Source organism: Sebastes umbrosus, chromosome 10 (genome assembly GCF_015220745.1).
Source record: "Sebastes umbrosus isolate fSebUmb1 chromosome 10, fSebUmb1.pri, whole genome shotgun sequence".
NCBI classification, from domain to species: domain Eukaryota; kingdom Metazoa; phylum Chordata; class Actinopteri; order Perciformes; family Sebastidae; genus Sebastes; species Sebastes umbrosus.
In genome coordinates this window covers 13,018,111-13,039,958 of record NC_051278.1, presented here as the reverse complement: position 1 = coordinate 13,039,958, position 21,848 = coordinate 13,018,111, and the positions used below count along the sequence as shown (strand labels likewise).

General features: G+C 41.6%; 2 protein-coding genes across 3 annotated transcripts in view; one reads left to right on the top strand and one right to left on the bottom strand.

Annotated features, from left to right (window-relative positions):
- The window catches only part of cdh23 (cadherin-related 23), a 185,158-nt gene that overhangs the window by 143,665 nt on the left and 19,645 nt on the right, over positions 1-21,848 (top strand). The window contains exons 32-40 of the mRNA XM_037781381.1: positions 701-849; positions 2,016-2,151; positions 2,747-3,135; positions 3,519-3,620; positions 3,767-3,769; positions 3,932-4,081; positions 5,301-5,429; positions 5,824-5,952; positions 6,178-6,405. Coding sequence (XP_037637309.1) covers positions 701-849; positions 2,016-2,151; positions 2,747-3,135; positions 3,519-3,620; positions 3,767-3,769; positions 3,932-4,081; positions 5,301-5,429; positions 5,824-5,952; positions 6,178-6,405 — 1,415 coding nt within the window. The remainder of the gene's footprint in view (positions 1-700; positions 850-2,015; positions 2,152-2,746; positions 3,136-3,518; positions 3,621-3,766; positions 3,770-3,931; positions 4,082-5,300; positions 5,430-5,823; positions 5,953-6,177; positions 6,406-21,848) is intronic.
- vsir (V-set immunoregulatory receptor) lies at positions 7,497-21,146 on the bottom strand. Of its 2 annotated transcripts, none has more exons than XM_037781384.1 (7): positions 20,846-21,146; positions 13,575-13,988; positions 12,922-12,972; positions 12,714-12,830; positions 12,450-12,477; positions 11,271-11,446; positions 7,497-9,441 (listed from the first exon to the last, which is right to left on the bottom strand). In XM_037781384.1, exons 1-7 carry the CDS (start codon positions 20,931-20,933, stop codon positions 9,404-9,406), a joined length of 912 nt encoding a protein of 303 aa, XP_037637312.1. In that variant the 5' UTR covers positions 20,934-21,146; the 3' UTR covers positions 7,497-9,403. The 2 variants fall into 2 exon arrangements, with proteins under 2 accessions (XP_037637312.1, XP_037637313.1); XM_037781385.1 differs by having other exon boundaries at positions 12,928-12,972.

Sequence of the window (21,848 nt, the reverse complement as noted above, 5' to 3'; positions counted from 1 at the left end):
TGAATATTTGAAACGGTTTCAATACTCGTTTTCAACAGTATCGATATACAGGTATTAACTGCGCTTTCTGCTCTCTCTTCTCTCCGACAGCGAGTTGACACACACACACACCGCTTATTTATCTTTTGATGAAAATGTAAAACGTTATGCCTTCAATGTTGTGTCAAGTTTTTCCTGTGGTATCAAATACGGATATTTTTCAAGGTATTATATTGAAGTTAGAAATTGCAGTATCATGACAACACTAAGATGCACTATATTGAATTATTAAATTAATTTTGGTGGCGTTGTTAATCCAGTTGTTCGAAATGAGTGCAAACAAGATCTCCATGAAAAAGTTTTCAGAATTTCAGCTTTTTTGGCAGAATCTTGCCGATGGGCAGGTATGATAATTCCCCGTTTCCAATGCATTTTCTCTTGTCTAGAAGCAGTCAGTGTGCAAATACCAGTAATGACAGGAAGTTAATTTGCATTGGAAGCAACTTAAATTATCTCACCAAATTGGCAGAAGCCTCCAGTGAAATTATCTAAACCCAGAGACAAGATTAAATGTTTTGCTAATTTGTGTATTTTTGTAAAAGTCTCTTGCTCGGTCTCACTTTCCCTTTCTCTTTCTCTTTCTCTTTCTCTTTCTCTTTCTCTCTCTGTCTCTCTGTTTCTGTCTGTGTGTGTGCTCGTGGTTGTGAATGAATGCATGCAGGGAACAGCAACAATCTGTTCAGCATAGACAGACAGACCGGGCTGGTGACACGAGGCTTCAGGGCACTGGACAGAGAAACCAGCAGCTCCCATGTGTTGGAGGTGGAGGCCTACAACAGTGACGAAGGCAGCATGAGGAGCTCCGTCAGGGTGAGGAAGAGGATGTAACATGTGCTTGTCTCATCCTAGTGCTTCATGCTAAATTTGTAGCAAAACATATGTAGAGGTAGTTTGTTCATTTTATTATAGAGCATGAAGATTCATAAATTTTAAAAGAATTAAGGATTTAACCTTTTCCACTCCACCCCTCTTTAACCCATTTTGTCTTTTTTAGGGGGATACAGGGAGGGATAGCAGGTCAACAGTAGATGTCACATAGAAGTGAAGTACATCAGCACTGAGTGTCAAGTTGTTCTAGTTGTGAATCAGAAATAAATAAATAAATAATTGATTAAATAATTAAATAATACAAATAAATGGTGTAAGTGTATAAAGGTTTAGAACATTATGATCGAAGTATATGATGACTTATGTCTCATAAGTTGTTGCAGCTATTTTTGGGTTGATACCATTTGTTACACAGATTTGGTGCTAAAGTTTAACCATTTTTTACCACTCTGAAATTGATAAAAAATTATCAGTAATCCCTCCAAAATACCACATTAAGACATCAAGACCTTGAGGAACACCATAGAAAAAGCCATGTGGTGATTTAGTATCAAAAACTTTTGACATTTGGAGATTTCTGCAAGAATTAGATTTTTCGATTGGATGGCGAGCACTTCAGTTCTGGAAACTGTTCAGAAACCTCCTTATTGTCAATCTACCCAGGAAAGCCATCCATCCTCTGAATGCTCTAGGTCTCTAGTTTGTGGTTGTAAAGTTTCATGAGGCTGTGATTATCCCAGAGGTCACCACAGGTCATTTTATACAGTGATGTCAAGTTTAAAAAAATGGTCTCACTACAATGAAATGGCTACTATGAGGACTAACATCATCACACATGAATACAATTAGACTAATTGGATCCACAAGAGTCTCAGCTTTACAGTGATACCCAATGTATGCAATGAAAAAGCTGTTTAGGGACCCCAGTATGCAGAAATATTTAAACACATAATTTTTAAAATACGTGAAAAGAAGATCTGGAACTTCATCAGATCCAGGCCCTTCAATGAGACTCAGATATGTCATATTTTTGTCTGTGGTCTCATTACCTAATAGATAAAATGACCAAGCCTCTTTCCCGAAGAGTAAAAGTATTACTCAAAGATAATATGTAAATCTGATGTGCCACAAATGTCCCCCCACTGCAGGTAATCATATATGTGGACGATGCCAATGACGAGGTGCCAGTGTTTACCCAGCAGCAATACAACCGTCTGGGCCTCAGGGAGACCGCTGGCATTGGCACCTCTGTGATCGTGGTGCGTGCAACAGACCCCGACACTGGTGAGTCCAGTCTCCGATCAATCAGAAGAGGGGAGCAAAGGGAGGGGAGTTTGATGTCAGTTCTTGTTGCTCAGTATCGGGTTGTATCCTCGTACTATAAAACCAAAAGAGATATTTCGTTGACTGTGGCTTTAAAACTTCCCACTTCTGCTCTGCAGGCACTGGCACGAGTCGTTTTTTTGCAAGTCAATAACCCTGACACTAGTGGGCGCCACTCCAAAGGAGAATATCAAGCCTCTCAACCACAATGTTTTTATCTTGTTATTATCTCATACACACAAAAATGGCATTCACTGTAACTGTCTCTACTTCTGCTCCACAGTACAGACTTCCTCAATTCACTTCCTGTGGTGTGAAGTGTTTCTTAGACACTGTATGATGTATTTGGTGCTGTGACATACATTTTCCAAAACATTAGAGCAGGCCTGAAACAGAAATAGAAACAACATAGCCAACAGAAAAGAGTGGAAGAAGCTGTTTGCATGCTGTAACTATAGCATCAGTGTAACAATGGTCCAAGGTTTTCAAGTTAATTAGTTTTTAAATTTGTTATTGTAAGCTTTTCACTCCAAACCGCCTCCATCTTCTTGTTCAGGTGATGGTGGAGCCGTTGCTTACGCCCTCGTGTCCGGCTCAGACCGCAAGTTTGAGGTGGATGTGAGCACTGGCCTGGTAACCACTGTGGACCACTTGGACTACGAGACCAAGACCACCTATCTGATGAACGTCTCGGCCACTGACCAGGCTCCACCTTTCCACCAAGGCTTCTGCACCGTCTACGTCACGTTACTTAATGAGCTGGATGAGGCCGTGGCCTTCTTCTCCGCCGGTTACGAGGCTTCGCTTCGTGAGAACATCGCCACTGGGACAGAGGTAGTCCAGGTGCAGGCCCAGTCAGCCGACAACTTGAATCAGTTGACTTACCGTTTCGACCCTGATACGTCGCCTGCGGCTCTGGCCCTCTTCAAGATAGACAGCGTCACGGTGAGTAGGGGAGCAGTGGAGGAAAGGTCACCAGTGATATCAGCACAATGTACATACCTCATTTTTGTACTCTTCAAAGACTACACCCACCTTCTGTCAAATAGGCTTCATCCATTAACCGCAGTGTGATTGAATAACACCTCTTCTCTTGTGATTTAAGCTTGTTGCAGCATGACTGAGAGCTGATCAAAGAGCTTGTTTGCTTTGAAGTCGTTTGATTCCTTTGAAAGATGAGAAATGTGGGATTTTTTTTTTGCTGATTTGTATGATACTTGTTAGTCTCTGTCCTTACTCTTTGTCTGTCCCATTAGAAGATTTCTATCTTGTATGGAATCTTTATGGAGGCGGAGACATACAGTATGCTGATGTGTGTGATGTTTCAGGGCCGTATCACAGTGACAGGCCTGCTGGACAGAGAGAAGGGGGATATGTACACCTTGACTATTGTAGCTGATGATGGAGGACCTAAAAAGGACTCCACTGTGGTATGCTTCATTCTGATTTGTGTTATTTTATCTCCCTTATTTTCGTGTACATCATTCTATTCATTACAGCATGTGTTGTGTCTATTCTGTTGTAGAAAACTTAATGGCATTCCTCTTTTATTCATTGCATCTCATTGGAAGTGCAGAAGGTAAGACTTGCTGTTCTTTTAAAATGGTTCAGAGTATGAAAGGCAACATGAATTAATCTGCAGCGTCTTGTATTTTTAGGTTACATTTGATTAATGTCAAAGGTAAGTATTTCATTGATTTGGCAGGTTACGGAGCCCATATTTGATCTTCCCTCTTGTCAGGTTTCAATCACCATTCTGGATGAGAATGACAACAGTCCAGAGTTTGACATCACATCTGATACTTCGGTGGACATCGCAGAGAACACACCCATGGGGAAAAGAGTGGCAGTGGTGCTGGGAAGGGACAAAGATGGTGGATTAAATGGACTGGTGAGAATAAAAGAAGAACGATAGAAACACATGGACTCACTCAGAGAGAAAATAAAAATCTCCTCTGTGGCACTTAAAGATCAGTCATCAATATCACAATACTTTTACATACTTAAGACTAATTACTGCAATTACAGAAAACCCTCACCAAGAAGACCGGCTTTTACAACAGATCTTCTACACTGCTTTAAAGCACTAAACAAAATGACTTGACAGCACATAACATAAACGTTTCTATAACATATGGTGAATCAAGTGAGGTTACCAGGATCAGAATCAGCTATATATTGGCCACGCATACAAGGAATTGGACTCTGGTTTGTAGTTGCTCTCACATGGTTCCAAGAACTATCTTCAGGAAGACAGATTAGCACCACATTTTTCTTCAGGAAGGCAGATTAGCACCACAATTTTCTTCTCGTTACGACATACTGTACATACTGCAGACAGCAACACATTGTTGTTAACAACATGAGCTTTTTTAACTTTTAACTTCTTTCACCCTGCTTGTGTTCATTTGTCTCTCCACCAACCCAGCCCCCTCCTGTTCCTCAGTTTTTCTTTCTTAATCATAAATTCAGTGTCATCTCTTGCATATTTGTCTGCTCATGGTTCTGTTCGAGGTCTGCATCGAGGTCTCAGTTGTGCTCCCCATCAGGCAGGTGCTTCAGATAAAAATGCACAAATAGAAAAACAGCTTCTTTCCAAAAGCTGTCGCTCTACTGAACTCCGACATCTCCTCAGTCTGACGGTCAGACTGATGTGCTGCACTCTAACTGGACTTTTGCACACTTGTTAGTTGTATTTTAGCGTTATTTGATTATACTCACATTGTTTATATTTTTATATCTATATTGCTCATGATTCTGCACTTTTTATTGCTGATATTTATTACTAATCTTATATCTCATTTGTGCCTTATTTATTCCTTGTATATATGTGTGTAGTCTTTTTATTAATACAGTGCACCATTTGAGGGCAAACGCAATATCGTTATGCTTGCGTACTGAAAATTAACTTCATGAATCTTTGTTCTTTATTCTATGTGCTGTGATTTATTCAAGATTCAGAACCTGTACAGCAAAATACAATTATTAAACTGTTTATACATTATGGGTAACTTTATGATTAGAGTTTCTGATCTAACCTTAGCTGTTGTTATAATGTCTGTCTATATCTCCCACTTTCTCTTTGTCTCATTCTGACTCATTTCTCTCAGGTCAATTTCACTCTGGTGGCAGGCAACATGGAGGATGTGTTCAAAATTAAGACCGTGAACCACACCTATGGGGAAATTGTTGTCAACGCTGCTCTGGACAGAGAGTCAGTAGACCGCTACCTACTGAAGGTCAGGCAGCAATCCACACGTAGTTATGATCTTTCACTACTTATCTTTATGGCCATCAACGCATTTTACACTTTCACCACAACCCTGACTCACTTTCTAACCTCAGTCTAAAAATAAACGGATTCCGTGTCACACTTCATGTGACAGATGTCTTTTTTACACCATAGCAACGTGAGTTTTGGACGATACAAATAACGTGTAACTATTTGCATCATGCATCTTGCCTCCCAACACAAGATATCGCACAGAAGTACCAAGACTGAATGTAGAGGCGCAGAAGAAGACGTGCATACTTTTAATCCCTTTATCCTCTATGTGTTTTTATGCCGTGTGTCCAAATGCATGGTCAGACTTACATACTAGTACACCCCGGTGCATGTGTATGTTGTTACAGGTGCGTGCCATTGACAACGGCTCACCTCCCAGACACACAGACCACTCCCTCACCATCAACATCCTTGATGTCAATGACAATGCACCTGTTATTGAAAGCCAGAGGGGCTACAACGTCAGCATAAGTGAGGTAGGAACACATGGAGCATAATGTTCATTTTATCCACACGTGATTTGCCTTTGAATTTGCATGTTTCTGTGTGTTGTTGTTTTGTATGTATGTAGTTCTTGAACAGAAGCTGAACAATGTCATAAGTACTGTTATAAATGGTGATTTAACTATTCAGTCACAGGTTTGTGTTTATTCTACTGTAGGCAATCAATAATGAGGCTTCTTTTATCATGTAAATCGTAGAATGTTGGAGGAGGTACGTCAGTCCTCCGCGTGATAGCTACCGACCAAGACATCGGTCCCAACGCCATGCTGTTCTACTACATCACTGCTGGCAACCAGGACCTGACCTTCCGCATGGACCGTGTGACCGGAGAGATGGTGACCCGGCCGGCCCCTCCCGACCGAGAGCGCCAGCAAGAGTACCGACTCACTGTCACCGTGGAAGATGACGGCACGCCACCTCTGTCGGTAAGATGCAAGGAACAGCAGCCGCAACAAGTACAACACTGCAAAATCTATCTCAACATACCAGATAAACTACTAATGCACTGAATAACATTTCCATTCCACGTCCTAAAAACTTTTCTTCACCACTGAGGACAGATTTGTTGTCAAATCAAGTGACATTATATCAATCCTTCATATTATGAAAAGAATGTATCTTTCAACGCCTGTCTTATTCTCTGATCTGTTCATGGTGACTTGATCTTGGCAGAGAGGGGTCATGGGGGATTCAGCATCACATCTTATTACAGAGCCCTCTTTTGGTCAGTCATTGTACTACAAACAGTCATCCCTGAAAGATGTGCTTACTCTTGGGATTCTGGACGTCTGTTTACTTCCTCTTTGTCGACCTGCCTTAAGCCAAGATACAGTACAAATCAGATATTAAACATAGTAAGACCTTGTATCTTCACATAACCTGCACAGCAGATTAAATACAGTGGTGTGTTGATCTTCTGTATGAGTTGATAAACTGTGAAGGCAACAGGAAACACCTTTGTATGTAAACAGGAAGCCACAGGTCATGTTTCCAAAAAGAGGAAGATGAGTGTTGTTGCTTTTCCTGTTGTCTGTTACATTTCAAAGGCTTTTAAAACTGTTTTTATGTGCACAGATACAATGGGTTAAGTACTGTATGTGTCACATGTGCAGTCAGTTGTTGTACTGTATGTGACCTGTATTCTTTATTTTCAACTTTGCTTGTCTAGGCCACAGAGAGATATAAACCTATGATAATGCAGCTCCTGTTAATACAATAAGTAATGTAAGACTGTAGAAAAAGCACTGGAGAGAGGAAATGGCCAGCAATAGGCATCCCCTCCTCCCATCTAGTTCTCTGTCTCCTCTCATAAAACAAGACACTAAGATTGTTTTATCCTTTTCTCTGCTCAATGCCAGTCTCCCTCTGGTGTGCACCATCTTAGAGGCACACAAGTGGAACAACCTTGTTCCGTCTGTAATGGCTCCCTCGGCAGCAAGCGCAGCACGTCCTTGTGTGGTGATAGTTTTGGAGACCTGCCAGTTGAAAGTAACAATGATTTCAAAGACTCGACACATGGCTTTAAGGAGCTCCACTTTATTATCATACGAGCTACAACCAGGACAATTTAAATGCAATATACAGAATAAACGTGCCTTTACAGCACCTCTCCATGTCTATGTCTAATATAAGCTTTTTACAGTATAAAACACACAATCACAAACATACAGATGCAGAATTGCATGCACACACACATTTAAACCAGACCATAAAGGTTGAAACTTTAACCCGTAACCCGTAAAACACACACACACGCAGTCAGACGCACACACAGGCACACTTGAAAACACAAATACTCAAACAGAGTTTTCAGATCTTAATACAGCATACAAACATACCCTGTCCTATATACCTGCTACACATCATCCGGAGATTATTTCCGCTGAGCACCTGCTGAACACATTTTACCTCGATATGAAAAAACCACAGTGTGGTTTCTCACAGTCACACACAACCTATAAGTAATAATAAGAGTACAATCCCTTGCAATCACTTCTCTCTCAATCTACCTTGATATAATTTGGTGCTAAAAAGTATTTACTTATTAACATCACATTGCACGCACAAAAAAAAAATCTGAATAAACATTAATATACACATCAATTAAATCAAGACACATGATAACAGAACAAAATGGATTCAGAACAGTGTTGAGATGGCAGTGATTCAACTGGTGGCAGTTTTATGATGATGTTTTTTTTATCTGGATACATTCGAGAGAAAATCAATAAACATTTTATTCTTAATTATCTAACTTTACACTACTATAAAAAATATCCAACTCTTTGTTTTTTTACAACATACTTTCTTGATCTATTTAAGGCCACTGTGAAGTGCTGCGTCTCTGAGAGTACAGGAAGGAAGGAGAGTATTTAGAGCAGCATAGCTGACAGTAACTGAGGTAGCAAAGAGGGAAGAGAAAAAAAGCTGAGGCCAAGTGGAAATGATACAGAGGAACAGTGTAATGCCATAAAAACAAATTACTCTCAACCTGCATAAGAATATTGAGACTTCTCTGATGATTGCGCCTCCTTTGGTTTGAAGCTTGTAGAGCACTTTATTATAAGAGAGAGCGTTCAGTCGCTTTCACACCTGTGGTTCGGTTAAAAAAAGTAGTTTGTCTTTTGGTTCCAGTCTATTTTGCGTTCATACTGACTTATTACAATTGAAGTGAGACGTGTTAACATGATGTCACATGGACTGGCAGATAAATCATTCACTGGACAGTTTTGGTGATCGTCATCCTTCATTATCAGCGCTATATGGACGAGGAAAGGCAAATCAAAAACCAAGTTTACTCCGGTAACTGACAGCAGGTGATTCATAATACTGTATTTATCACTGTGACAGCTTGTTGTTATGTAACATGCAAGTAACACGCACTTCTGTTGAAACCCATTTTCACTTCCTGATTTATAATATCCCTGCACATACATAACATGTTATCATGGTTGTTAAATGATCTTGTGTCATTATATGGGAGATTGTGCGTGAGTGCACCCAGCCTAAATGAACCAAAACAAGTAAGTAAATACACCCTAGTTCATTTGAACTGCACCAAACAAGCTAGGTGTGAAACCAGCCCTTGAGTCCACAGAAACTGTTTATCACCCCTGCACATGGTGGGCCCCTCACCCCTCAACACTCTGGATTCTTCTCAAGCAGGGGGCATCTGTTGGTCCACGAGTCAAAAGTTTGCTTTTGGCCTCCAGCTGTTGTTGCAGGTGGAAATAGTTTCTGAATAAAAACCGCAGTCCGTTCCCTCCCGCGGTCCAGACAATGTACAGACGACAATCCCAGCAGAGGTTATTGTGAGACAGCTGTTAAGGGCAACATTGCTCTGGAGTCAGAAAGAAGAGGAAGAGAGTTGCTGAACCGTTTCCAGGTCAGCAGTTAAAGCGATGAACGAGGTCCCAACCCCCTTTAAACCTGCACGAGGTCTGGAGACTCGAGGATGGTGTCTGGAATAGAGAGTAGTGCAGGTCAGTGAGAGCATAGAAAAGGTAGCAGGTTGTCTACATGTATCAACAAATGCACATTTCATGTCTGTGCGCTGATGAGGAAATCGAGATATGAGGGAGTTAACATCTTTAAAAGTGCACTTCCTGCCCAAAATGCCGACAAAAAAAAACGTTTGACAGCATTTATTTTCCAAACCTCCTACTCAATAGCGTAGTACAAACACACTGATAGACTGATAGATTTCTCAGAAAAGATGTCTTTTTCTGAAAACCCATTAAAAAGCAGAACAAGTGTCAAGAGTTGCGACATAGTGAAGATAAGAGGGAACTGCTGCTGGTTAAATTCCGCTCAGGTTAAGGTCAGCGGGCCAAAAAAGAAGAACAAGGAAGCTGAAGTGTTGCTTTTTATACAAGTAACATGAAAACTCAGACGAGAAACCAGGCTGTGTATTCGGCATAACTTATACTTCAGACCGCTGAAGGAAACAAGCTCTGACAGGGAATTCCACTGTGACAAATGTAAAAAATATTGTTGGGTTTTTGATGGTTTTATCAATATTCGTGGCTCTCTAGAGGAGGAATACAGCTGTAATCTGATATGCAGCCAAGCATATCCATCTGTCACTTATTGTTAGCAGAGATTTTCCCACTAGTGACATTACTCATTACCAGAATTAAACTTGGGCGAAACTGCAGAATCTCATAGAAATCACTTAGTGTGGGTGGCCCAGTTTTACCGTATGTTTATGCCTGTCAGGTCTCACATACAGTATACTGTCAGTGGACGAGCTCCAGTAAGTGTTTGTTGAGGATTGTCTATGTTTGCACACAGTCATAGGAATAACATATGTGATGGTTTGGGGTGGATTTTCAGTAAGTCAGCTCAGTTCTGTTCTTTCCCTTGTACCATCATAGTCCGTGCTGCCAGGAAACGGGGCAATCCACCTCAGTATGCCTGGTATGTCGGCACATTTGCCCCGGGAATCGGTAGAAAAACACTCAGGATTGAACCCCTTCACCGTAACTAATGTTTCAGTATTATTTCAAGTCGAGTCAGAGAGAGCGGCTGAAGGGGCCATTAGTGTTAAATGAGAGTGCTGATGGGTGGAGAATGACTTGCGAGGGAGGCGAGAGAAGAATTCAGAGGGTGACAGCATAAGGAGGTAGTTTCAGTTGTGTGGGGGAGAGAAATTAAACTCCCTACACAGAGTATTTTTTTAGTCACATCAGACTCGACCCAGCTGTTTTGAATGTGAGCGTGCAAATTTGCACGATATGATGAGCATCTTTCCGCAAACACTTCTCCCGCACGCAGGATGTTTCAGCAGAAGTTGAAGTCTTTGATTGCACCAGAGTATTTTACCATACCGGCTGTACATTTTGAAATTTCCAGAACTATGTCCTTGTGAAATACAGTTACGTGCCTCTACTCAGGTACTTTTTCATTTGAGTATCAGACAAGAATGTCAAGAGGGTCAGGTGTATGCATTCAGAATTTAGTTAATGAGGCATGACCTACCAATGGATAGTGCACACTCACTCCTAAACTGAAAGGCACCCACTTAAATATGTAAATGAACTCCCCTGAAAGTGAGATAACTCATACTCAGCTTTCTATGTGTTATGGTTCTGGTCAGAGAGAGGTTTGAGTCAGGCTAAAAGGCAAAAGCTGAACAAAATGGAGAATGGGTTAGATAATTGTATGTCAGCCTGTGCTGAGTGATTTAGCTGATAAACTTGTCTCAATTTCTCTGTCTTGGCCTGATGTGCTCCCTGTAGTCTGAGCTGCTGTTGTGTTGTCAGGATGTAAAGTTTTGTGTGTGTCCTACCTTCTATTGGGAAGAAAACATCCCCATGTACCGGAGGAGAAAGGGGGGTTCCTGGCTCAGACAACAGGTGGCGTCCTGTCTCTGAGGATTGCCTGGCCATGATCTGAGAAACGGTGCGGGTCTTAATCTGCGGTGATCCCCCAAGGAACACAGGGTTCTCATGGCCAAGAGCGTCACTGAAAATACGCACATACACACAAGAAAAGGAAGCATAAAAATGAGTAAGACATTGCCAATCTGACTCAATAAACTGTTACAACAGTCACCTGTTGCTCAAGACCTTTAGAAGCTTTATGTCTGTCTCTTTTATATTCTAGCAGTAATCAGGGCTTTTTTTCACAAGTTTCCCCTTTACAGACATGCCCACTTTATGATAAACACATGCAGTTTGGGGCAAGTCATAGTCAAGTCAGCACACTGACACACTGACAGCTGTTGTTGCCTGTTGGGCTGCAGTTTGCCATGTTATGAGTTGAGCATATTTTGTATGCTAAATGCAGTACCTGTGAGGGTTTCTGGACAATATTTGTCATTGTTTTGTGTTATTAATTGATTCCCAATAATATCTATATACATACATTTGCATAAAGAGCATATTTGCCCACTTCCATGTTGATAAGAGCATTAAATACCTGACAAATCACCCTTTAAGGTACATTTTGACGAGCTAAAAAATGTGTGATTAATTTGCGATTAATCGCGATTAACTATGGACAAGTATGCGATTAATCATGATTAAATATTCTAATCGATTGACAGCCTTAGTACATACACATAAATTAATGAAGTCTCCCTTTGTGCTATAAAGTAGTTAGATTTTCCACTAAATACATTCCAGTGGCACACAACATAACATACATTGTAAAGGCAAGTAAAGACTGTCAATGTTACTTTTGTTGTACAGTAATTAAGGTTATGTCTCCAAATGAATACAGTAATGATTCATTGATGTTTTGAAGCTATATGTAGATGTTTAGCAAACAAAACATTATAAGAATTATCTGTAGAGTTGTAAAAGGTTTTGGTCTAATCCTGCTGTTTGGCTGAAACTAGCTATTGTGTGGCCACTACAGTACATAGCAGACTATCCATGTACACAGTGTTATTATTCTAAAGAGCAGCTGTGTATTGAAGCTGGTCTATGAAACCAGCTGCCTGACAGAGTGTGGGAAAACTTACCTGTCCATCCTCACCAGCTCCTGTGCACCTGGAAGAGAGGAAACGGGAAATGGGCCATTGTGAATGAATTGAAACACAGCGGAACACTACAGATGGAGTGTGAATGTGCTTCCTACTATGTGAAGTACAGTTAATCCTCCTAACGGACAGGAAATATGTGTCAGACAAAACACTATGGGGAACCCAGTGTGAGACATTTCCATTTGACCCATAGCATGGGCATGGAAATGAATGTGGGTGTTTGTGCATATCAGTATTACTTACGTCTGCTCGACTGGGCGTTCTGCCTTTGTTTGTACACCAGCACCAGAATAATAGGCAGAAGGAGCAGAGCCCCGATGCAGGCTGCTATGGTCGCTGCTAAGGCCTCTGGCACAGAGCCTGGGGAAGCAACAGAGAGACTGTGAGGTAAATAAACAGAATAACTGGCCAGTCATTCATTGGCTATGAAGGCTTGAATAAGTTGACATACCTCCGCCTAGCGTGGGATCCCAGACAGTGCAGTTTTGAGACCCATTTCTCCCTGGGAAGAGAACAAATACATTGTTTCACCTCAGCATATACAGTATGACATTAGACTATATATAAGTGTATACGGTGACGTCACCCATTGGTTTGTGGACTGCTGTTTTGAAGCCTCGTGTGCGGCATTTTGGCCGTCGCCATCTTGGTGTTTGGCCGTCGCTATGATGTTTTTTTGCAACCATGAACTGAAAGTTGATTATAACCTTTTTGGTCTCCTGAAAATGTTTTATTCATCGTTTGGTTGTACTTAGCTCCACCCTTTCGTGTCACTTCTTGTTGCGAAAAAACAACATGGCGACGGCCAAATACCAAACTTAATGCTTCAATGCGGAAGATTGTCGGAAGATCCGAATAATGTTATCACTCGACAGTCGAGCCATTTTGGCTTCATGCACCACTGAGCAACTCTCATGGGAATGAACGGGAACCGCCCCCAAAGCTGTATCCAGTTCTCTTTACTCATCCATGCATAGAATCTGGGAAACTAACATAACGACCTTGTCCTACTTGAAAAAGACAGGTTAACTTCCCCTACCAGTGTAGCATATGTTTGAGCCACAGCATAATACCCATTCACACCCATGCATTTTGTGTCCTTACGTGGTGTAACTTGGAGAATAACGTGGCTGTGGGGTTTCTGCACGAGGGAGCCGTGTTGATGTTCCACCTGGAAGTCTAGGACCATACAGCAGTAGCGACCCTGGTCAGCATGGGTCACATTCTGCAGAGCCACCCAGAAGTTGTGCTCCGAAGTTCCATATTGCAACCCTGGCGGCAAGCTGTGGTTGCCATGGAAATGACCAACGATAGTATTGCGTGGGCCCGTCCGTCCCACACAGCGCTGATCACTGTGGGGCGTGAAAAGCCAGCTACGCTTCAAGACATCATGGGAGTGCAAAGCGGCACCTCTCTGGACACAAAGCAGGTGGACGGTTGCACCCTCGGGACAGGTGTAGTACAGGTGGGGGGCTGAGACACCTAGAGTGGAGGGGGCGTGGGACAAGTCGCCTTTACCTAGAGAGAAAAGACAAGTATGGAAGAATGTAGGTGAGGCATATTATAACCATTTTTATCAACTTTTGTTCCCTGGGTTAGACCTTTCAGACAAGCCTTCCTCCCTGGCTGTGTACCACCACGAACAAGCTTTACCAATCAAAGGCTTTAGCTTAGTGGCGATAAAGTTGCGTTATGGCTGTGTTATGTCTAAAACCATAGACTGTATATAAAGATGGACAACGTGTCTCCACTTCCTCCCACTGTATAGAAGTGAATTCAAAATATCCCAGATACGGGAGCTGCCTTCTTTAGATTTTGATGTCATTTGGAGCCAGAGTCTGCTCAATAGTGATTGGGCAATGTAGCCGCGGCATCAGGTCACCCGCCCACACACCCACCTGAGCCAATCACGGCTGCGAGAGAGACTCACGGCTGCCAATCATATCAAATAATTAATTAAAACCAAACTTATTCGAAAAATTAACACTTGAACATACATCAGCGTGATAAGAACTAACATAACAGAAGGAACATGGGAAAAATGTATTTAACGTGTACTTTGACTTTTTAGTGTGGCCCATGTCCCATAGCTAACATGGAGGGGGTGGGCTTTATGACCTATACTGCAGCCAGCCGCCAGCGGGCAATCAAGATGTTTTGGCTTCACTTTTGGGGAGCTTTCATGTCGTTCATATTTATATACAGTCTATGGTTAAAACCTGCCATCCTAGTGTATGCAGTAAAAATGACATGGAGTGTCTGAGAAGCTCAACCCAGGGAACAGAAATCCCCTATGTATATTTAAAGATGACAAAGAAAAACCAGGGGAAAGAAGTGAGTAGTAAAAATATTACAAGTCACATGTTTACTTTGATGGCAGTGGAAGCAAATTTTTCCAAGATTCATATTCAGAAACTGCATGATACATTATACATAACCACAAAAAAAAACAATATATCAATATTTTAATGGTAGTATAGATCCATTTATGCTAATACAGGTACATCATGATGTTCCTTTCTTTCATTTGCTTGGATACATGAGATTTAAGTTTCAAGGTATTGCCCTATCAAAACATTATATATTCAAACAGAAAATTACTTGGTAAATCACATTTCTGAGTGGGATGAAGTTCCTGCCTGGTGCCACCAGTCATAACACAAATAACCGCAGTGCAAAATCATAGCAATTACCAATTTGAACATGGATTTAAACCCAAAGTCAGACATTTTCCCATGGCCTATTTCTGCACACTGTGCATTTTGGGTCAGCACAGTTTGTTTCCTGTTTCGTATATTCGTACTGTGGTTAAAGATAGTACATAGTCTGCTGGCTAAAGTAAAAATACACTAACCTCCTGTGGGATTTAAATTGCCTGTTCCTCTCAGACAGTTACAGAGAAAGAGATACTAGCCAATATATACAGGATCTCATGTGACATCAAACTAGGGAAAATGTAGAAATCTGACTATTTTCTTATGATCAATTTCTGCAGTGTGTACTGATTACTGCTGTGTGTCATCATTACTCAGTGATTGCAGTGAAATAGCCGTTTCCTTCTCAGAAAACTACACTGACACAGATTCTCCACATATATCTTTCTATGTACGTTCAGGAAGCCAAAGAGACAGCTGTGAGATGTTTCTTTACGTATAGCTTAAACCACATCCTGTTCTGACTTGTGCGGCAGTAGAATGTACCAACAGATGAACTCTTTAATGTGTGCGCTGAATGATTATTTAATTTCAGTAACACAACAAAACCAACATATCCTCAGGCTAAGCAGTCTGAAGCCACTCTCTAAATCTTACAACAACAAAAAAAAACAATTCAGACGCATCCTAATCTACACAATGCCCCAACACTACACAGCCCATAGTGCAGCATCAACACACATAATGAATGACTCCCATATATCCAGCATGTAAAATAACAGGACAACTCTGGCACTCTCTGGCTTTGTCTGCTTAAATAGATCACTGCTGTCCTTTGTAACAGATTGTGGTTCAGCATCCAAGAATGCTTAGCGCTGCAAAGAAGACAGGAAGGCTGCGCGTGAATTACAAGTATGTGTGGGGGTGGACTGCAGTGAGCGAGAAGTATGCATGCAAGTTGCACCGTGGATCCGAGATTTTGCAGTAAAATCTGTGCGCTTGTGTTTGTAGGGTGACTGATAGGTGCCAGGGTATGAGGAGTGGACTTCCTTTCTGAGTCCTCCCAGCATGCAAATACGGCTCCCCCTCCTCCTCCTCTGCTCTGGCTCCTTATTAAGACTGAATTTGAAGGGCTACAGCTGCTGTACGGCTCTTTACAGGCTGATAATTTCTAGCAGGTTGCACCTCTACCAACACCCCAATCAGTAATGATGCAACTGCAGGTGTTTTCCATCTGCCGTCAAAGGCAAAACACATGCTGTTACATCACAGATTGGACTGAAACATGCTTTAAGGTTTAAACCCCTAGAGAGCAGCGGAGCAGCAGCTTTACGTGATTCACTCTTGATTCAAACATGAACTATTGGTTGTTTTTATGCACTACGACTATTTTCCAGTGACGGTAGCAGAGGCAACATGCGGAAGCCTTTTGGGTCAGCCAGAACATAAATGAGGAAGCACATAAATCGTTTTAGTCTAAATGTCAATACCGGCTTCAAGTAGTTGGCTGGCACTTTGCTGGATAGGAAATACAGTAGCTGGTCACACAACAACCTTTGCCATTTCATTAGCGGTGCATGTTTGTATTCAGTTTGTGTGCATCCTGTGTAGTGCGAGGTACGTGCCATGTTCCTATGTGTGCTCCTGAACTCTGCATAGCCATTGTGTGCGAGGAAAAGCAATAGGAAGACCAGGGTGGGTGATTAAAGTGAAACTGTTGCCCCCGCGGCTGTTCCGGCTTGTGTGGCGGGACAATAGGAGGGGAAGCCCTTCTCTTCTCCTGTTTCACACCCGCCCTGCCTTCCTCCCTGCCCTTTTTTGACAACTCTTCCCTGGTTTCTCTGGCCTTATTTACACTAGTGGTGATGGATTTATGACAAAGGAGGGAGAGATTTTGTTGTAAAATGTGCAAGTCTAACTTTTGCCTGATTGAGACTGAGCCAAAACATGATTAATACTGGGTTGCCAACAGGGAAAGACTATTATACCCATCAGATATATTTCAGGTATAGCTTACTGGATATGAATATATTTATTTTTAGCATAGTCTGTGCCAATTGGGTGGGGTTGCTACAGTGTCAGCACTATCCGAGCCGTCTTGATGTGGCTGCAACCAGGTAGAGACTGACAACAAGCTTTGCTGCAACAGACAGGACTTCTTTCACTTGTATACACCAGACATCTGTGTTTTGGCTCCATTATGGATCTAAGTTTCCTCCTCTGATTTCTGTTCTCAGGATCCCGATAGCCCCTCAGGGCCCAGAAACAGGCCCTCCTTTGTTTTAAGGCTGAATGCCACCTGTTTAGGACATGTTGCCTCTGACAGCTTTCTTACATTCAGGCATGAAGCATAGCCTGTGTGAATGAATTAAACATGTCTTCATACCTGCTTAAATTACCCCCAAGTTTAACCATTTTAACTACTTTTCTGCAAGAGTATATTGTACTCTTCTTCTGTATTGACAGCTCGTTCGCACGAAAAGGTGTATAAATGCCACGATAATGCGCAAGACGTTTAGAGTGCAATAAGTACGCCTTTCTTGATTCCCGCATCATTTGTACGCCATGTATCTTACACTGACTGCAATGTCAACGCATTCGCGTATAAATGCTATGATAACGGTTAGTGACGTTGTGTTAAAAGTGAGAAAAAAAAACACTTACGGTGCGTGGGTGGGGAGGAGCATGGGCCCAACAAACACTGGATTTTTAACCAGGAGATTGGTGTTCAAGAACATTGCTGACTGGTGTTTTGTTTTGTAAGTTACGTCTTTATTGTCACGTGTTTTTTATTGACGTTTGTAACGTGTGTTCCGTAGTTAGGTTACGTTGTTCCCGTCCATATTTTACTTAGTTTACGTACATGACGTTTTCCCTAACCCTACCTAAGTGTTTTTCTTGCCTGAACCTAACTGCCATTGTATACAAATAAAGTGGTGTACAAATGACACAAGAAAAGGCTAAAATGCCTTCATGACACGCAAAATGTCCCTGTAATGCCGTTGTATTTATACGCCTTCCCGTTAGACCGGGTCGGTATTAAAGAGGTGCAACACAGACTACTGAACATACCCTACTGGTAAATCTGGTATCCTTTCACTTGCATGAGTTCTCTACCTGTGTTTGTACAAGTGCTGCCCCCCACACCCTTTTTCACACCTACAGTAATGGTAATGATTATACAGCCCATTACAGGGTGTTAATGAAACCAGCAGGAGGATCCCAGATTAGCCCCTCCACACACACACACACACAATGCGAGAGTTTCAGTTGAAGCTTCTGGCATAACAACCAGGTGCATTAAGCATCTTTTCAGCAACAGGAAGTGTTAATATGTGGCACTTCAGGCTCTACTTGCTCATAAAAAGGAAGTGGTTCAGGGTCAGAGGTGCAGGTCACCATGCTCAGGGATCCATGACATGTGATTACAGTACATTCGCTGTGATCTTTTACTTTTGTGAGCCAATTTGCAATAAACTTGTTTGTATAAGTGGCATTTAAATAATGGGCACACTCTGTCACTGTCTCAACCTTCCTCTTCCTCTAAATGTACTTCATGCGTTTAGTCACGTCACTAGACAATTGTGTAATAACGAAAGCTTCACAAACATGATTACAACATAATTTCTTCATTTAACTGTAGAAACAATGCAGCTGAAATTGTCATTTTGAAAGTGTAAGTGGGCATTTTTGTACTTTCGAAACAGTAAAAGTGCAATTATTACACCATTTTAACAAAGTGACTAAATTATTATCAGCTAGTTTGCCTGCTTCCTCTCTCGTTTTGAGTCCTTTCAAGCTTTTCATACTGTGATTGTATTACTATTTTTTATTATAGTTCAGATCTTTACTGACTAAAGCACATCCGGTTGGTGTTTTTTGTTGCTGTTACTAGAAGCGTGGGTCAAGGCTCTATTGCTGTATCCTTGGGCTGTGTGCGGGAGACACATCCTTACTAGAAGTATGAAGGCCACTGGTGTTTAGGGATTTTTTACTTGTCATAGTCCCTGCATATAAAACATCAGACATCAAGATTTCAGCTACGAATGTGTGACAGACCTTTAAACAAGGGAGCTCCCCTTCCTCCATGATCTTATTACTCATGCACATGCAGTATTTGCCCACACACCTGCTGCACATCAACACGCTGTGTGTCCCTGACCAGGCCTCGATGAGATTAAACCATTTTTTATTACTGCACCCTAATAATGATTTATTCATTTAGGACAGGGGATCAATACGCAAAACACCAGCTCTGTCACAACAGGACGAGAAAGTAGTCGAGACAGAGAACGAGAGAGCAGTCACATCCTGTGGCGTTTATCGACCATTTTTGACTGTGCCATTGTGCTCCATAGGGAGCTAAATGCTTATCTAGACTGGGAGGAAAAGACTGAGGCACTGATTATTGCTCTGTTTATCTCAAGTCATGTTTTGTGGAGGAAAAACCCATTACTGGCAGTGGCACAAACAGCTGTTTTCATCACAGGCTTAGAGGAAGGAAACTTCCAAACAAAGAAGACATAACAGGGCTGAATGGAGGGCACTGTGTTCTCCTAAAGTTAGACTTTTATTGGAGCCTCTGAGTTTTATAGGCCTGCATTAATATTTCATCTTAATATCTACAAACATTTGAAATCTAAACATGTTTTGGAATATTTTGTCCAGGATGGGTCAGCCTCAAAGTTCAGTAAACATCACTTGTTGCCTTTGACGGACTTATCGCGTGAGCTTATCTAAACAGGCCAAATCCTAAAGCTGAAAACTGATAACCTCTGTGAGGTTTCTGTGGTGTTTGAAGTGAAGCAGCCTGCGCCCCAGAGGCAAAAGTTGCTTCTCCCCTCTGTCTCCTCCTGCCTCAGTTGCATAAACTTCAAGCAATGCCAAAGTCCTTGAAAAAAAAGATCTTATGATATCACTGTGATAACTTTCTGTGAAAATGGATCGAGCAATAACTTTTTACATTACTGGATGTGTAGGTCACCAAACCCCTCCTGCTCAGGCGCACACAGCTTTAGGAAAGTTTCCCTAATGTCACTTTAGGTATGTCTGCCAAGTTGTATACATGTTTGGCCATTTTAAGACCCGTCAGTCTAAAAACATCAACGACCACCAATTTGTGGCTGTTATAAAGGCTATGAGAGTCTAAAGTGGATTTACACCCCACTAGCCGACATCCCATGGGTGGGGCTTTAAAACAGCTTCACACCAGATGTTCCGTCTCAAAACAGCAGCAGCAGCAGCAAGACTGAAAAGCTTTAAACTGTGTTTATACTCTGAAAATGTTTAGGCAACAGAGTCATTAAAATAACGGACTTATGTCCAGTTGTTTCTGGAAAGCATAAAGTTTCAGACAACTTTATTTATCCCAAGAAGGGCAATTCATTTGCAGCTGTATCCAGTCCATACACACAGCTTCAAAACTCACAGGAAAGGGAGGCAACAGATCAACATACTTGGGTCAATATAACGGACAGTGAACAGCAGTAAATAAACCATTTTGCTGTAGTTCATATAAACCAAGCTTAAAAGAAAAGAACAGATTAAAATTGCAGAGTAAGATAAAATAGACTGAAGTTACAGGTGCTGAAAACAAAAACAGTGAATTCAGTCAGTTGGTTTGTCACTCAAACTTGTCAACAAGTTGGCACACGCTGCTGGGACGAGACAGTTAAACACCTCTCAATGGATGGGTGGATGTCAGGGATTTTTCATGCTTACCTCCAGCTATGAAGAACAGAACGCAGCAAAACCACAACATGGACTTCTCTCCCCAGAGTGATGACCAACGGGGTAATCCCCACTCCATGGTTGTCTGGATGTTGAGCAGAAAAAAGTAGCAGAACTCTGTTTGACTCAGGCTATTATCAACTAACCCTACTAGAAACCTCTGTTAAACTTGTTTTCTTCTCTCTAATACTATTCAAACACTACTTCACAACAATACAGAGAGAGGAGGCTGACAGTCCCTTGTCTCCAACTTGACTCTTCTGTGGACTACTACACTACAAGCAGAGCAAAAGCAATGTGATACACCAGGCAACAAGCCACTCCTCCTCCTGCTATCTCTCTCTCTCTCTCTCTCTCTCTCTCTCTCTCTCTCTCTCTATCTCTCTCTCTTTCTGTCTCTCTCTCCCTGTGTGTCTCTCTCTGTCTGTCTGTCCTTCTCTCTCTCTCTCTCTCTCTCTCTCTGTCTGTCTTTTTGGGAGGGTTAGAATTTCTTGGAATTTTCTGGTTGAGTTTGAGGACAAATTCTTCTCTAATTTCTTTGTTTTTTTGGCAGCTTGTGAGAAAATGAACTTCTGACTCAACTTCTCCTGTTTCGCAATGAATACAAATTCTCTCTGCGAGCCATTCTCTGTTACGACGAGCAGTTTCAATGCCCAGTTTATGGTCACTAAGTCTATATCTAGTAAGGGTTTGTCTTTTTATAAGATGTTTTATTTGGGTTAAATATTGGGCTAATTGAAATTCTCAGTTCAGTAGCTTATATCATTCTTATTTATATATTTATTCATTCTACTGTCTGTTATTTCTTTATAACAGACCGTTGCTATGTATAACAGACCGTTGCTATGGGCACATTATCCCTTTCTTAGAAACTTGACACAAAATTTAAAGGGGTACTCCAGCAGTTTAGTGTTGTACTTCCATAAAGATACATGGGGTACATGTGATAGATACATTTTAAAAAGGATGGTTTGACTGAGCAAAACTAGAGATA